At 40.9% G+C, this 18529-nt stretch overlaps 1 protein-coding gene across 1 annotated transcript in view; it reads left to right on the forward strand.

The window, feature by feature from the left end:
* LOC149975235 (uncharacterized) overlaps positions 1-18018 on the forward strand; it is a 39257-nt gene extending 21239 nt beyond the window's left edge. The window contains exons 2-3 of the mRNA XM_090209705.1: positions 17375-17780; positions 17865-18018. Of these exons, the coding sequence (XP_090065831.1) occupies positions 17375-17780; positions 17865-18018 (560 nt within the window). The remainder of the gene's footprint in view (positions 1-17374; positions 17781-17864) is intronic.
* The last annotated feature ends 511 nt before the right edge of the window (positions 18019-18529 follow it).

Genomic DNA, 18529 nt, shown 5'->3' on the forward strand with positions numbered 1-18529 from the left:
TGTGCAACTGGGTCCTGGACTTCCTGACGGGCCACCCCCAGGTGGTGAGGGTAGGTAACAACATCTCCATCCCGCTGATCCTCAACACTGGGTCCCCACAAGGGTGCGTTCTCAGCCCTCTCCTGTACTCCCTGTTCACCCATGACTGCGTGGCCATGCACGCCTCCAACTCAATCATCAAGTTGGCAGACGACACTTCAGTTTTAGGCTTGATTACCAACAATGACGAGACGGCCTACAGGGAGGAGGTGAGGGCCCTGGAAGTGTGGTGTCAGGAAAATAACCTCACACTCAATGTCAACAAAACAAAGGAGATGATCGTGGACTTCAGGAAACAGCAGAGGGAGCGGCCCCCTATCTACAATGATGGGACAGTAGTGGAGAGGGTGGAGAGTTTTAAGTTCCTCGGCGTACACATCACGGACAAACTGAAATGGTCCACCCACACAGACAACGTGGTGAAGAAGGAACAGCAGCGTCTCTTCAACCTCAGGAGGCTGAAGAACTTTGGCTTGTCACCAAAAACACTCACAAACTTTTACAGATGCACAATCGAGAGCATCCTATCGGGCTGTATCACCGCCTGGTACGGCAGCTGCTCCGCCCATTACCGGAAGGCTCTCCAGAGGGTAGTGAGGTCTGCACAATGCATCACCGGGTGCAAAGTACCTGCCCTCCAGGACACCTACACCACCCAATGTCACAGGAAGGCCAAAAAGATCATCAAGGACAACAATCACCCGAGCCACTGCCTGTTCACTGCATCTTGCCATCTTGATGTAATTAAATGTATCACTAGCCACTTTAAACAATGCCACTTTATATGTTCTCATACCCTACACTACTTATCTCATATGTACAGTTTATACTGTACGCTATACCATCTATTGCATCTTGCCATCTTGATGTAATGTATCAATAGCCACTTTAAACAATGCCACTTCATATAATGTTTTCATTCCCTACATTACTCATCTCATATGTATATACTGTACGCTATACCATCTACTGCATCTTGCCTATGCCGTTCGGCCATCACTCATTTATATATTTTTGAGTACATATTCGTATTCATTCCTTTACACTTGTGTGTATAGGGTAGTTGTTGTGAAATTGTTAGGTTATATTACTTGTTAGATATTACTGCATGGTCAGAGCTAGAAGCACAAGCATTTCGCTACACTTGCATTAACATCTGCTAACCATGTGTATGTGACACATATATTTGATTTGATTTTGTTGTGTTACAGCCTGAATTCAAAATGAATTACATTTTTCTTTCAACCACCTACACACAATACCCCATAATGACAAGGTGAAAACATGTTTTTAGACTTATCTTTTTTAGAATTATCTCATTTACATACAGTACCAGTCGAAAGTTTGGACACATCTACTCCTTCAAGGGTGTTTCTTTATTTTTGACTATTTTCTACATTGTAGAATAATAGTGAAGACATCAAAACTATGAAATAACACGTGGAATCATGTAGTAACCAAAAAAGTGTTAAAAAATGAAAATAAATGTTATATTTGACAGTCTTCAAAGTAGCCACCCTTCGCCTTGATGACAGCTTTGCACACTTGAATGAGTAGGTGTGTCCAAACTGTTGACTGGAACTGTAAATATTCCCAACCCCTAGGTTGTTAGTCTCTAAGAGCATTGCACACCTGGATTGTGAATAGCATTATTATTTTTCAAATTCTTCCCAGTTGGTTGTTGATCATAGCTAGACAGCCATTTTCAAGTCTTGTCATAGATGTTCAAGTTGATTTAAGTCAAAACTGTAAGTAGGCCACTCAGGAACATTCAATGTCATCTTAGTAAGCAACTCCAGTGTATATTTGGCCTTGTGTTTTAGGTTATTGTCCTGCTGAAAGGTGAATTTGTCTCCCAGTGTCTGTTGGAAGGCAGACTGAACCAGGTTTTCCTCTAGGATTTTGCTTGTGCTTAGATCTATTCAATTTCCTTTTAAATTCTAAGGCATAGGAAACCCTCCCTGGTTTCTGTGTTTGAAATTCACTGCCGGACAGAGGGACCTCACAGATATATATTTTAAAAATTATGTTATTTAACCTTTATTTAACTAGGCAAGTCAGTTCAGAACAAATTCTTATTTTACAATGATGACCTACCCCGGTCAAACCCTCCCCTTACCTGGGGGAGGGACTCCCGATCACAGCCAGTTGTGATACAGCCCGGGATTGAACGAGGGTCTGTAGTGATGCCTCAAGCACTGAAATGCAGTGCCTTATGGGAGCTCACAGATAATTATTATATGTGTGGGGTACAGAGATGAGGTAGTGGTTAAAAAATCATGTTAAAAAAAAAAATCAAAATGTAATTAATTTTCAATTCAGGCTTTAACACAACAAAATGTGGAAAAAGTCTAGGGGTGTGATTTCTTTTTTAAGGTACTGTAGATCTTTAACCACCGTTGCAGAAGTCCATTTATGGGTATTCAAATCATTTAAATTAATTTTATGGATACTTTGTTGTAATTCTGCATGAATCTTTTGAAAAATGTCATCCAGGATTCCCCAACTGTACATTTGAAGTGAGGAAAGATGGAAATTCACACATCATAACTCTTGAGAAAAGATGATATTGGGAAGCAAGTGCTCAACTTGTGGTTTCCACTGAGAAAGAACATAACATCAAACCATCACAGTTCTATCAAAATGCCACAGGTATAGTAGATGTAATCATTTTTTGTCATAACATACTTTATCAGAGATGTTTTAGATAACATAACCAAGTTACTGCAGCCATTGAGGTGTAGGCTAATGATCTTTTGGAGGCTTGTTCATGGTTTGCTTTCCCTGTTATATAGTGCCTTCCACTGGTGAATGCTAGATCAAGCACCTGTTTTGTAATGCAGAGCTGTGGTCAGCCTACAACCACTGTAAGCTATTAGGCCTAACCTTTCAATAGGTAATTCCATTTCCTTTTAATTACCAACTAAATAATACATTTACACACATCAAAATAATACATCTACAAAGACTTACAGGAATAAACATAAGCTCATCAGTTAGGCCAAACACTACAGCATGTGTTTCAGTATGACATGTGTTCCAGGGTCTCTTCTGCCCTTAAAGCCTGCCTCCATAACTGGATGTAAAATAATTGTACTGTAATTCTAAGTTAAATGCTATTATCACCCATTTTCAAAGTTGACATCCTTTTTCAGACATGCATGTGCTGACATTCATAGGAGCCATGTCACAAACAGCAGGAGAGATCTACTGCATAGTTTTATTTGTTTCAGTTACTATTTTGATTTCAGTATGCTTTAACCATGTGCTTTTGTAATGATCTAAAAGGTGATCAGACTACTCTGGTGAAGCCAGAAACCATTTGTGGAGAAGATTCACCCTATGATGCACATGCCTGCAGAGGTAGCTACAGTACATGCATATATATACAGTCATTATGTTAAAATGAATATTGAACTGTAGTTCTAATGAAGACGTCATACTGGACATTCAAATGTGGTCTGAGCAATATGCATCGTTTTTGTTTTGATCACTACGGGGATGCAATCACGCAAAGTTGTGTGACATGTGACAAACATGTGGGGAAGCCGGATATAAACATGTCTGTGTCCGGCTCCCAACAGGAAAGCTCAAGTGGGGTGATAAGTGCTGATTTGGCATCATAAGTATTTAGAGTTTAAGAAGTAATAATACAGTAATACTATAGTACATGTGACAACAAACATTATCTTCTAGTGGGGCAGAGGTAACAGTGGTGCTAATAATCATGGTGGTTTGTGGGAATACAATTCAGGGGATGTGATTTAGGTTGATCACAGAAAAGTCTAGAGCATTGTTAGGGGATCTGAAAAACCACGATCAGTCAATGGGAAATATCATTATACTCTTGTGTAAAAAGGCAATAGCAGTAGAAATGTAACAAATAGAGATGTTCAGTATCCTCGTAAGACATCACAGTAAAATGGAGAGATGTATTGCAACAGGAAATAGCAAAATGGCATTATACCGGGAAAGTTGGGTTAATCTGTGGACATCGGAGGGTTGAAGTTAAGATCAGAAAGAATGGTGGATTTGCCGCTGTGGGTGAAAATCCAGCGCTTGAAGAGGAAATTATGTTTAATATGATATATAATTATTTAACTACAGGTACCATAAATGTGAGCAAAATAGCTGTAAGTAGCAGTAGAGGTACTGTTGTCTGTTAGTTTACTCCAATCAGGGTAGAGATGGTAGGGTAGGGGGGAACAAAGTATAAACTTGATAGAACCTACAATCTATCTGCATTTTCAAAGCTGATCTACCCCATACAAAATAAAAGTGTCTAGAGCAGTGCAAACTGGGATCTCATCTATATTTCAATATTCTCTCACTATAACAGTGTCTATGAAAAATCTTTCCTCGTTGATTGAGCTGATGGGACACACCAACACTGCAGCCATTTCTATGGGAAAGGTTAAAGGACTCCTTAGTAGACTTCGTAAAATAAATCCCAAGGAGATCTACTTTGGCTTTTCCCCTAACAAGGATATGACTATAAGTACAATAAAATGCCCATTAGAGGTAGAACAATGATTACTATCAGTCAGTTAACTTATTATGAAAGTATGTTTTATTCTTGAACAAAATACTCAACTGTACACTGATTGATAAAGATTGAAATTATAATTATTCTCGTACTGTAGATTATGTCACACCCTGATCTGTTTCACCAGTCTTTGTTATTGTCTCCACCCCCCTCCACGCCCATTTTCCCCATTATCCCCTGTGTATTTATACCTGTGTTCTCTGTTTGCCTGTTGCCAGTTCGTCTTGTTTGTTTGAGTCAACCAGCGTTTTGTGTCTCAGCTCCTGCTTTTAAGTCTTTCTTTTCTTGCCCTCCTGGTTTTGACCCTTGCCTGTCCAGACTCTGAGCCTGCCTGCCTGGCCACTCTGCCTGTCAGCCGTCCTGCCACTCTGCCTGCCGTCCTGTAACTTTGCCCCCTCTGGATTACCAACCTTTGCCTTACCCTGACCCTGCCTGCCTGTCTGGTACCATTGCCCCTCCTCTGGTTTGCTGACCCCTGCCTGCCTTGACCTGTCTATCGCCTGCCTCTGTTGAAATATTAAAGCATTTCAGCATTATACTGGCACCACAGTTGCTGTAATACTGTAATTTTGCTTTACAGCAGTGATGCTGTAACATAGTTTACAGTACTATTTTCCTTACTGTAAAACATATTACAGCATTCCTGCTGTAAATGTACAGCAAGGATGCTGTAATATGTCACATAGAAAGTGCTGAAGAGCACAGAGAGGGCAGCAGCAAAGTTGCACTCACTATCCAAATGCAGACCACTCTCCCCTCGATCAACACCATCCATTTTGAGAAACCCAATAGAGTATTTCCTGAAATACACAGAAGTAAGGGTGTTAGTGTATACATACTAGACATCTCTAGATAGGAACCCCAATACTATATATTTCTGTTCCACCTTAAATAAAATAAATGTATTACCAAGCATGATCAGCCTTGGTGTGTCTGGCAAAGGAATTTGCACCTCAACATCAACCCGAGTTGCAGTGACCTAAAATCACAAAACATACATATAAAAAATATTCAAATCATGTGTAATAGTACAGTATAAACACCATTAATCATATAAACTTTTTAAGTATTAAATCACTCTTCCTTACATCTACCAAGAGGAACGGAGATTTGTCCTTCTCTTTGAAGTGGGTCATCAACAAAACAATGGCAGCAGTGGCTGTTAGATCGTCATTGCCTTTTGTTCCGAAAGGGTTCTTTGGCAGTCCCCATAGGATAACCATTTTTGGTTCCAGGTAGAACCCTCTGTGGAAAGGGTTCTACATGGAACCCAGAAGAGTTCTACCTGGAACCAAAAGGGTTATACATGTACCTGGAATCAAAAAGGGATATTCAAAGGGTTCTCTTATGGGGACAGCCAAATAACCATTTTAGGTTCTAAATAGCACCTTTTTTCATAACAATGACAAACATATGTTACATTTATCAAGATATCACCTCTTTGATTCCCGGCACTATATTGGCGTTAATTGGTATTTTATGTCCTCTGGCTGAACATATTCAAGGTCGTTAATATTCTCCACTCCAACATTTGCCCTCAGATGCTCTGACAAAGATCTCACCATCTCGGTCTCCAACTCGGGCAATTGGTGTTTAATTGCATCATGAAGACCCTCCATGCCTACACTGGTTTAAGGAGAACACATGGAAACAACAGAGAAACCTGACACTTTATAAACTGGTAGTGTGTAATAATAACTCAGACTATCTTCATTAACACACACATAATTAATCAGAGAATCTGGTATAAAATGAACCCCGAGATCGACCCCTGACACAGACTGATACACCCCAACAATTAAATGAATCTGTGAATCTGTGACCAGAATCAGTGAGATCTTTCCAAATGTGTATCCGTCATAATTTTCTCACATTACAACATGGCCTTCAGTGTATGTTTTTACTTTGTATACAATTTTAGACATCTCTGCAGTGCTTTGCTTTGTGAACCGCTGCATAAGTAAGATTGGAGTAACTGGTGGCTCTCAGACAAGTTCTGGCACACTCCTTGAAGTAGGAGTGCTTGCTCTCAAACCTCGGTGTCCACAAACGAATGAGTCGCTCAAATTGCAGGATGAGGTCGGGATAGTGTAACAAGTAGTGATGCTTTGGTGCAAGGGCACTCTAACCCACAAGCAAAACTGTAGTTTGCCACATTTCAATGTTTTTTTGCATGAGTAATGAATGCTTTAATATTTAGGAAACAGAAATTGCAGGATTTACACCTGTACATTCCCAATAAAGGTACTTCCAGCTACCAGCCAGCCTGCAATATGAAGATTACACTACCTCCAGCCATCAAATTGCATGAACACACCAGAGGAGCTATCAAGCTATAAGTACCTGTCACGACTTCTGCCGAAGTCGATGCCTCTCCTTGTTCGGGCGGTGCTCGGCGGTCGACGTCACCAGTCTTCTAGCCATCATTGATCTATGTTTCATTTTCCATTGGTTTTGTCTGGTCTTCTTACACACCTGGTTCCAATCCCATTCGTTAATTGTTGTGTATTTAACCCTCTGTTTCCCCTCATGTCTTTGTCAGAGATTGTTTATTGTTATGTTCATGTTTTTTGGATTGGTGTGAGACAGGTTCTTGTACCCACGTTTATTTTATTATGGGCTTTGGTTTTGGAGTTTATGTTTTAAGTTATTAAAATACTCCAATTATACCAAGTTTAATTCTCCTGCGCTGGACTTCCCTGCCACCTACATACACAACGTGACAGTACCGAGGTAAAGCCAGTTTCATGTTGGATATTCAACGGATATTCGAGCTTTCAAACCTCAATAGCTTTCAAACCACTTGAACCACAGACTCCAAATAAGTGTGATGATGTTGGAAAAATTGCGCACAACATTGCAAAGGTCTTATTTTCACAATATGGACATTAATTAGCTTTCCAAAACGAATAAACATGTGGAAATATGAGCAGCATTTTGTATTCCTAGTTTAATTAGTTAGGGAGCATAAACAAAGTACAAACTTTTTTTACATTTGAATTTCAGTAGCTCCTTGGTTATGTGACCTACTTGACTCAAACAAGGTTCAGAATGTCCACTGACTACCCTTCTATATTGCACACCCTTTAGTTTGTCCATTTTCATCTCACAAGATTTTACATGATTTTTCCAAATTTCAACAGCTCCTTGGTCATATGACCTACAGACTTCAACCAAGGTTCAGAATGTACACTCAGTGGGCCTACACATTGCACACCCTTTAGACTTGTCCATTTTCATCTCGCAAGATTTTGGAAGAATATTTCAAACTTTCAAATTTCCACTGACTATGGCTTCATATCGCACACTCTGATGTTTGTCTGCTTGTATCTCATGCTATTAGACTTAAATCTGTAAGCTTTGCAGGCCTTCATTAAAAAAAATTGAAGTTAACAAATGTTCCAGCCTCGCAATAACTATCTTTCACATACATATGTATTTGGTCAGTAACAAAAGTTTATCTCAATACTTTGTTATATACCCTTTGTTGGCAATGACAGAGGTGAAACGTTTTCTGTAAGTCTTCACAAGGTTTTCACACACTGTTGCTGGTATTTTGGCCCATTCCTCCATGCAGATCTCCTCTAGAGCAGTGATGTTTTGGGGCTGTTGCTGGGCATCACGGACTTTCAACTCCCTCCAAAGATTTTCTATGGGGTTGACCACTCCAGGACCTTGAAATGCTTCTTACGAAGCCACTCCTTCTTTGCCCGGGCGGTGTGTTTGGGATCATTGTCATGCTGAAAGACCCAGCCACGTTTCATCTTCAATGCCCTTGCTGATGGAAGGTTTTCACTCAAAATCTCACGATGCATGGCCCCATTAATTCTTTCCTTTACACGGATCAGTCGTCCTGGTCCCTTTGCAGAAAAACAGCCCCAAAGCATGATGTTTCCACCCCCATGCTTCACAGTAGGTATGGTGTTCTTTGGATGCAACTCAGAATTCTTTGTCCTCCAAACACGACGGGTTGAGTTTTTACCAAAAAGTTATATTTTGGTTTCATCTGACCATATGACATTCTCCCAATCTTCTTCTGGATCATCCAAATGCTCTCTAGCAAACTTCAGATGGGCCTGAACATGTACTGGCTTAAGCAGGGGGACACGTCTGGCACTGCAGGATTTGAGTCCCTGGCGGCGTAGTGTGTTACTGATGGTAGGTTTTGTTACTTTGGTCCCAGCTCTCTGCAGGTCATTCACGAGGTCCCCCCGTGTGGTTCTGGGATTTTTGCTCACCGTTCTTGTGATCATTTTGAGTGAGATCTTGCATGGAGCCCCAGATCGAGGGAGATTATCAGTGGTCTTGTATGTCTTCCATTTCCTAATAATTGCTCCCACAGTCAATTTCTTTAAACCAAGCTGCTTACCTATTGCAGATTCAGTCTTGCCAGCCTGGTGCAGGTCTACAATGTTGTTTCTGGTGTCCTTTGACAGCTCTTTGGTCTTGGCCATAGTGGAGTTTGGAGTGTGACTGTTTGAGGTTGTGGACAGGTGTCTTTTACACTGATAACAAGTTCAAACAGGTCCAATTAATACAGGTAATGAGTGGAGGACAGAGGAGCCTCTTAAATAAGAAGTTACAGGTCTGTGAGAGCCAGAAATCTTGCTTGTTTGTAGGTGACCAAATACTTATTTTCTACCATAATTTGCAAATAAATTCATTAAAAATCCTACAATGTGATTATCTGGAGAAAAAAAAATCATTTTGTCTGTCATATTTGAAGTGTACCTATGATTAAAATTACAGGCCTCTCTCATCTTTTTAAGTGGGAGAACTTGCACAATTGGTGGCTGACTAAATACTTTTTTGCCCCACTGTATTTGATGCATGGCCTACCATTTCTAACTGGAAAAATACATTCCTATGTCTTTTGTGTAACACCAAAATGTATAACATTCACACCACAACTACACGTTGAAACTACAGTTTTTTTCCTGTGAAGTGATCAACTTACATTTTGATACTTTTACGTCACTCAGAAATACAAAAAGCTATCGACATAGTGATTAATGAACTTGTAATTGTTTGTAATAGTTTGTTTTCAGTTCATGTTAAAGAGAACAATAACTCTTCTAAATGTGTTTCGTTTGCATATTGCAGGTCATAGCTCTGTGGCGAAGAAACAATTGCGAGGTGGTGGTTGCTGTTGTGAGGTTGACAGACAAAAAGTCCTCTTTCCTTCTCTATCATTCAGAGTTTAAAACTCTGCAGTTCCGCAAATTCTTGTGGGTGAGGTAATAAATACTAGTCATAACATGACAATAGCAATAGCATTAGCATTTGTTTAATCACAATTCTAAACATATTGTGCAAAATAATACAGTACGAAGGATGAACATAGAAGTACATTAGATGTACACCTAACCAAGTCTAAAGATATGTAATATCATTATGTGGTAAACTGGAACTGGAGCTGAATGTTTCTGATGATACACTTGAATATTTATGGCCCTATTTCTGTCACTTTAAAGTAAAATATATCACTGATATATCTCTGTGTATATAATATATATATATATATATATATATATATATATATATATATATGTATGTGTGTGTGTGTGTGTGTGTATATATCACTGTATATCTCAGTGAGATATCACTGTATATCTCACTGGTCACCCCCAAAGCCAACACCTCCTTTGGCCGCCTTTGATTCCAGTTCTCTGCTGCCAATGACTGGAACGAATTGCAAAAATCGCTGAAGCTGGAGACTTACAGTGGGGAGAACAAGTATTTGATACACTGCTGATTTTGCAGGTTTTCCGACTTACAAAGCATGTAGAGGTCTGTAATTTTTATCATAGGTACACTTCAACTGTGAGAGATGGAATCTAAAACAAAAATCCAGAATATCACATTGTATGATTTTTAAGTAATTAATTTGCATTTTATTGCATGACATAAGTATTTGATACATCAGAAAAGCAGAACTTAATATTTGGTACAGAAACCTTTGTTTGCAAGGCTACCTTGCCGCCCCATGAGTTGCATGGTAACGTATAGCACCGAGGTAGAGACAGTTTCAGGTTGGATATTTGACGGATATTCACCTGTAGTTTTCCTTACATCCACCAACAGCAGTTACGGACTGTTGACATAGTGACAAATCAAATAGCTCTTTAACCATTACTTCCTAAAACTTTCAAAACTGGTTGTAGCTAACCCGATGGCATAGACACACATTGCACCCACTTTTTTTTTGTCGATTTACATCTCGCACTATTTAAAATGATTTATTAACATTTTTGAATTTCACTAGCTCATTGGTCATATGGCCTTTTGACGTCAAACAAGGTTAATAATGTCCAATGACTACCCTTCTATATTGCACACCCTTTAGTTTGTCCATTTTCATCTCACAAGATTTTACATGAATTTTTCCAAATGCAAAATTTCAATAGCTCCTTGGTCATGTGACCTACTGACTTCAAACAAGGTGCAAAATGTCCACTGACTACCCTTCTATATTGCACCCTTGTTTGTGTACTGTGAAATCACGCGGTGTAACGTACATTTTTCATAGTTTTAAATTTCAATAGCTCCTTGGTCATGTCAATTACACACATACAGTAAGAAGCATGCAGTGAATATACACCCATATTGCAAAACCTCTAGTCATTTATATTCTATATTGTTGTACATTAATATTAGTTTTGACAATTAGGGGGTTCAGTCCAGTGTTGTGTTAACCCATTTCTTTAATATTTATCTATAATAATTGGTAGTTCTAAGTACTTATTTTTTCTGTTTTCTATTTTTCCACAGTATTTAACAGTGGTACACAATAGGAGATAGACAGATAATATCTCCTTTCATCTTTAATATCAACCATAAAGGAAAAGGGCAAAGTACGAGAGTCATGTTATTAATTGTCCAAAGCAGGGATGGAGAGTGAGCTAGTGAGGTGGGCTGCAGTGGGTTTGCTGGTCAATACATATACTGAACAGGGATGGAGAGTGAGCTAGTGAGGTGGGCTGCAGTGGGTTTGCTGGTCAATACATATACTGAACATGTAACCACAGTAATGGTGGCCAGTAAATCAATGAATAAAAATGTAATACAGACACTTTACTTCAAATAAGTACGAAACATTTCAGAGTGTTAACTTTCTCTTTATCCCTGGTTGATGTACATGTCAAAGCCTCTTCAGTGTGGATGGGGTATAGCATACATTTTCAACAACAAAGACTGCACTTCCAGTAAGTGTTCTCTGTTGACCTCTTTTGTCTTCATTCCTAGGCACAGCACATGGAACCACCGTTGGCATGCAAAACATTCAATCTAAAACGAAACAAAGCTTAACACGTTATAAATAATATTGAATATCAATGCAGTATAACGAATTAGCCATCCCTTATGTTATATCATAAATTGTCTTACATGCCGTCACTGTTGTCAAAAAATTATAAACATTATAAACAGTGGCACACATGAAGCAGTTGTTGGCTTTGTACATACCAGACATTTTTAGTATATCCTCAGCCATTTATTTTTGTAAAATATAGTTTTTGACCCAATTGCCACATAACAGCTAACCATTCATTATTTAAATATAACTATCAAACCTGCCTTACAAAGACCCAGCAGCTGAAAGTGTCCTGCTGCATGATGGTAGTTATTTCTCCTCCTTTCCACTTTATGTCCACCCAGTTGTCTTTTCCATGGCAGGATCTTCTCATTTTGAAGTATTCTCTTTTTTATGTGAACATGGAATTCTGATTAGTTATAGGCAAATGAATACACAGGCCAAAATTGAATGCTGTTTTCCTTATCACCATAATCTAGTAGAGGTAATTAATTTCCTTTATGCTCCATTCTACACACAGCCTTAATTATAGGCACTGAACCATTTACAGGAGAACAATAAAAGTAGCAGATAGGATCCAACACTATCACAGAGTGAATACATGTAGAGCGTTTGTAGACTTTAAGAAAAAAATATTAAGTGACAGTTTCATCAGTACGTGCTTAAAGAAAGTCATATCACAAAGATCACAGATGATAGTGCCCACCAAATCTATGACAATAGAGAATGAATTGTAAGAACCAAAATGTGTTAAAGTGTGTTTGTCAAAATAATATCTGAAAATGTCAGTTGTTGAACATAATACTTCTATTTGCAATAGCAATTTATGATATATGCAGTGGAGGAATATTCCATGTACCATCACTACATGTAGGACAGACATTCCCACATACAGTAAACACAAACAGAGGCATTTTTCAGATATGATTTTACCACTCAGAATCCAGAATGGATATGACAATGGGGCCAGCACAGGACGTAATACACCCTTACAACAATCTACTTTTTGATCTTCTTGAATTCTTATCTGGTAAACTGTTACTGTGTGTGTAGAAAATAGCCCCAATTAGGGGTTAGTGTACTCCAGTAAAAAAAGGCTGGTTTAGATTAAACACTATTGCCCTGTGTCCCCGTTCATAGGGGCATGAGAGACTAGTCAGTGGTAGAATTGAGTTGGCACTTTATTGGCCCAAACACCCACAAGGTTGAGATTACTTGTGGACGGTAAATAGTATTTTTTATTTTTTTGCATTGATGCATTGTGTCTTCTAACTGTCCAAGAATAGGATCCAAAGTGTTGAGAAATATTTGTTCCCATAAATACAAAGGAGGATGTCTCTCCTCATACCTCTAGCACTTTAGTCAGACTGCCAGACTGTGTAAAAACGTTATGATGGGGCCGGCAACGGAGTTCCCATTGACTAAGCACCATAGAGCCAATCAGGAGAGAATACACAGGTCAAGGGTGCCAATTGAAAGTCAAGGGGTGTGTCTATGCCTTTTGGATTCTCTCTCTTTACAGAGAAGCCCTGTGGTTCAAGTTTTTTACAGTTTTTTTATTTCACCTTTATTTAACCAGATAAACTAGTTGAGAACAAGTTCTTATTTACAACTGTGACCTAGCCAAGATAAAGAAAAGCAGTGCGACACAAACAACAACACAGAGTTACACATGGAATAAATAACCGTACAGTCAATAACACACTAGGAAAAAAAGTCTCTATACAGTGTGTACAAATGGCATGAGGAGGTAAGGAAATAGTTAAGAACACATTCTTATTTTCAATGACGGCCTAGGAATGGTGGGTTAACTGCCTTGTTCAGGGGCAGAATGACAGATTTTTACCTCGTCAGCTCGGGGATTCAATCTTGCAATCTTACAGTTAACTAGTCCAACGCTCTAACCACCTGATTACAATGCACTCCACAAGGAGACTGCCCGTTACGCGAGTGCAGTAAGCCAAGGTAAGTTGCTAGCTAGCATTAAACTTATCTTATAAAAAACAATCAATCATAATCACTAGTTACCTACACATGGTTGATGATATTACTAGTTTATCTAGCGTGTCCTGCTTTGCATATAATCGATGCGGTGCGTATTCGCAAAAAAGGACTGTCTTGCTACAATGTGTACCTAACCATAAACATCAATGCCTTTCTTAAAATCAATACACAAGTATATATTTTTAAACCTGCATATTTAGTTAATATTGCCTGCTAACCTGGCTCGTTGTGAACTCTGTGAAGACTATTTCTTCCTAACAATGACAGCCAACTTCGCCAAACGGGGGGTGATTTAACAAAAGCGCATTTGCGAAAAAAGCACAATCGTTGCACGACTGTACCTAAACATAAACATCAATGCCTTTCTTAAAATCAATACACAGAAGTATTTATTTTTAAACCTGCATATTTTGCTCAAAGAAAATCAATATTAACCAGGTGAAATTGTGTCACTTCTCTTGCGTTCATTGCACGCAGTCAGTGTATATGCAACAGTTTGGGCCGCCTAATTTGCCTGAATTTTACGTAATTATGACATAACATTGAAGGTTGTGCAATGTTACATGAATATTTAGACTTATGGATGCCACCTGTTAGATAAAATACGGAACGGTTCTGTATTTCACTGAAAGAATAAACGTCTTGTTTTCGAGATGATTCGTCTTGTTTTCCGGATTCTACCATATTAATGACCATATTAATGACCTAAGGCCTAACTAAGACCTCATTTCTGTGTGTTGTTATGTTATAATTAAGTCTATGATTTGATAGAGCAGTCTGTCTGAGCGATGGTAGGAACCAGCAGGCTCGTAAGCATTCATTCAAACAGCACTTTTGTGCATTTTGCCAGCAGCTCGTAGCTGTGCTTCAAGCATTGAGCTGTTTATGACTTCAAGCCTATCAACTCCCGAGATTAGGCTGGTGTAACCCATGTGAAATGGCTAGCTAGTTAGCGGGGTGCGCGTTAATAGCGTTTCAAACGTCACTCGCTCTGAGACTTGAAGTAGTTGCTTTGCTGCTGTTCCTGGTTCGAGCTCAGGTAGGGGCGAGGAGAGGGACGGAAGCTACAGTATACTGTTACACTGGCAATACTAAAGTGCCTATAAGAACATCCAATAGTAAAAGGTATATGAAATACAAATGGTATAGAGAGAAATTGTCCTATAATTTCTACAATAACTACAACCTAAAACTTCTTACCTGGGAATATTGAAGACTCCTGTTGAAAGGAACCACAAGCTTTCGTATGTTCTCATGTTCTGAGCAAGGAATTTAAACGTTAGCTTTTTTACATGGCACATATTGCACTTTTAAGTTCGTCTCCAATACTTTGTTTTTGCATTATTTAAACCAAATTGAACATGTTTTATTTTATTTTAGGCTAAATTGATTTTATTGATGTATTATATTATATTAAGTTCAAATAAGTGTTCATTCAGTACTGTTGTAATTGTCATTATTACAAATACATTATTATTATTACTATTTTTAAATCGGGCGATTAATCATTATTGGCTATTTTTGGTCCTCCAATAATCGGTATCGGTATAGGCGTTGAAAAATCATAACCGGTCAGTCTCTAATTTCAAGTCAAAATGTCAGTCCGTGTCTGCTGACAAACTAACGGTGTATTTGACATAGCTAAACTTTCACTCCCTCTCTAGACGAACTGTATAGGTGAAGCCTACGAACACTTTGCCACTAATATCATAGCATTAGCACCATGTCACCCATGTCATGCACCCACCGGTTAAGTAGCCTATCCAAAGAAACACACATATGGATTTCTACACGTTGTTCAAACTAAAATTATTTGCTCTATAGCTACAATATCATAGATTATTTTACCAGCAAGAAAGATCAACAGACCTGTCAACTTGGCTATACTGTTAGCTAACACAATCTAAACAAGCTAACGTTAGCTACCTAGTTAGTAGCTTAGTTAAGAAAACCTGCAGTAGGTATACAGAAGTATATGGAATATTACATATTTAGCAGCCGCTCAAAAATATTTAGGCGACTTTTCCACGAAAATACAAAATAAAAATAGCTTAAGTAGAACAGAAAGCTTATTTTCTCATGAGTCTTCCCTCAGACCTTTTGGCGTGGAACATCACCTTAGTGCAAATCAAGTCTGTTCTCAGAGCAGGCCTGGTTGTAGATAGGTTTGAGTCGTGTCGGGGACATTGTTAGCATTTTAGATTTCCCTAACCTTTATCTAATTATCCTAACCTGCTGCTGTCACGTTCTGACCTTTATTTTCCTTTGCTTTGTCTTTATTTAGTATGGTCAGGGCGTGAGTTGGGGTGGGCAGTCTATGTTTTGTGTTTCTCTGTTTGGGTTTCTGTTTCGGCCTAGTATGGTTCTCAATCAGAGGCAGGTGTCGTTAGTTGTCTCTGATTGAGAATCATACTTAGGTAGCCTGGGTTTCACTGTTGGTTTGTGGGTGTTTGTTTCCTGTGTCAGTGTTTGTGCCACACGGGACTGTTTCGGTTTGGTTTATTTCATGTTATCGTTTATTGTTTTGTATTTCATAGTGTTCAGGCTTTTCTTATTAAAATTTGTCGTGAACACTTACCACGTCGCATCTTGGTCCGATCCTTACTCCTCTTCAGACGAAGAAGAGGAAATCTGCCGTTACAGAAACACCCACCAACAGAGGACCAAGCGGTGTGGTAACGGGCAGCAGCAGCAGCAGCAGCAGCAGCAGCAGCAGCGATGTCAGGACTCCTGGACATGGGAGGACGTTTTGGCAAGGGTTGCTACACATGCGAGGAGATCCCGGCTGGAAGGGATCGCCTACCATGGGAACAGGTGTAGGCATCTAGGAGAGCAGAGGCAGCCGGAGAGAGGAGCCAGCGATACGAGGGAACACGGCTGGCAAGGAAGCCCGAGAGGCAGCCCCAAAAATGTATTGGGGGGTGGCACACAGGGAGTGTGGCGAAGCCAGGTAGGAGACCTGCGCCAACTTCCTGTGCTTACCAGAGAGCGAGAGGGACCGGGCAGGCACCGTGTTATGCTGTGGAGCGCACAATGTCCCCGGTGCGGGTGCATAGCCCGGTGCGGTACATTCCAGCTCCTCGTATCGGCCGGGCTAGAGTGGGCATCGAGCCAGGTGCCATGAAGCTGGCTCTACGCATCTGGTCTCCTTGGGCCGGCGTACATGGCACCAGCCTTACGCATGGTGTCCCCGGTTTGCCAGCACAGCCCAGTGCGGCTTATTCCACTTCGCCGCACTGGTCAGGCTACGGGGAGCATTCAACCAGATAAGGTTGGGCAGGCTCGGTGCTCACGAGCTCCAGTGCGCCTGCACGGTCCAGTCTATCCAGTACCACCACCACGCACCAGCCCTCCGGTGGCAGCCCCCTGCACCAGGCTGTCTCTCCGTCTTCTGCCTACAGGGTCTCCCGCCTGTCCAGCGCTGCCAGAGCTTTCCTCCTCTCCAGCGCTGTCAGAGTCTCCCGTCTGTACAGAGCTGCTAGAGTCTCCCGTCTGTCCAGAGCTGCTAGAGTCTCCCGTCTGTCCAGAGCTGCTAGAGTCTCCCGTCTGTCCTGAGCTGCTAGAGTCTCCCGTCTGTCCTGAGCTGCTAGAGTCTCCCGTCTGTCCTGAGCTGTCAGAGCCGCCAGTCTGTCCTGAGCCGTCAGTCAGCCAGGAGGTGCCAGAGCCATTAGCCAGCCAGGACCTGCCAGAGCCACCAGCCAGCCAGGAGCTGCCAGAGCCGCCAGCCAGCCAGGAGCTGCCAGAGCCGTCGGTCAGCCAGGCGATGCCAGAGCCGTCGGTCAGCCAGGCGATGCCAGAATCGCCCTTCACTCCGGAGCTGCCGGAGTCTCCCGCCTGTCCGGCGCTGCCGGAGGCGTCCTTCACTCCAGCACTACCCGAGTCTCCCGCCTGTCCAGCGCTGCCAGAATCTCCTGCCTGTTTTGCGCTGCTGGAATCCCCTTTCCATTTGGGACCCATGTCTAGGGTTCCCAGTCCAAGATCGGTGGTGAGGGTCGCCGCTTTAAAGAGGCCACGGAGGTGGGTGAAGAGGCGCACTAGAACTTTGGTGAAGTGGGGTCCACGTCCCGCGCCAGACACGCCACCGCGGACAGACACCCACCCAGACCCTCCCCTATAGGTTCAGGTTTTGCGGCCGGAGTCCGCACCTTTGGGGGGGGGGGGGGGGGGTACTGTCACGTTCTGACCTTTATTTTCCTTTGTTTTGTCTTTATTTAGTATGGTCAGGGCGTGAGTTGAGGTGGGCAGTCTATGCTTTGTGTTTCTATGTTTGTGTTTCTGTTTCGGCCTAGTATGGTTCTCAATCAGAGGCAGGTGTCGTTAGTTGTCTCTGATTGAGAATCATACTTAGGTAGCCTGGGTTTCACTGTTGGTTTGTGGGTGTTTGTTTCCTGTGTCAGTGTTTGTGCCACATGGGACTGTTTCGGTTTGGTTTATTTCATGTTATCGTTTATTGTTTTGTATTTTATAGTGTTCAGGCTCTTCTTATTAAAATTCATCATGAACACTTACCACGCCGCATCTTGGTCCGATCCTTACTCCTCTTCAGACGAAGAGGAGGAAATCTGCCGTTACAGCTGCGTTAATTCTCGTAACCTGCTAAGAAAAGCAACTTCTGATATTCAAAACCG

This window comes from Oncorhynchus mykiss, chromosome 19, assembly GCF_057628025.1.
Source record: "Oncorhynchus mykiss isolate SJ-2025 chromosome 19, ASM5762802v1, whole genome shotgun sequence".
NCBI lineage: Eukaryota > Metazoa > Chordata > Actinopteri > Salmoniformes > Salmonidae > Oncorhynchus > Oncorhynchus mykiss.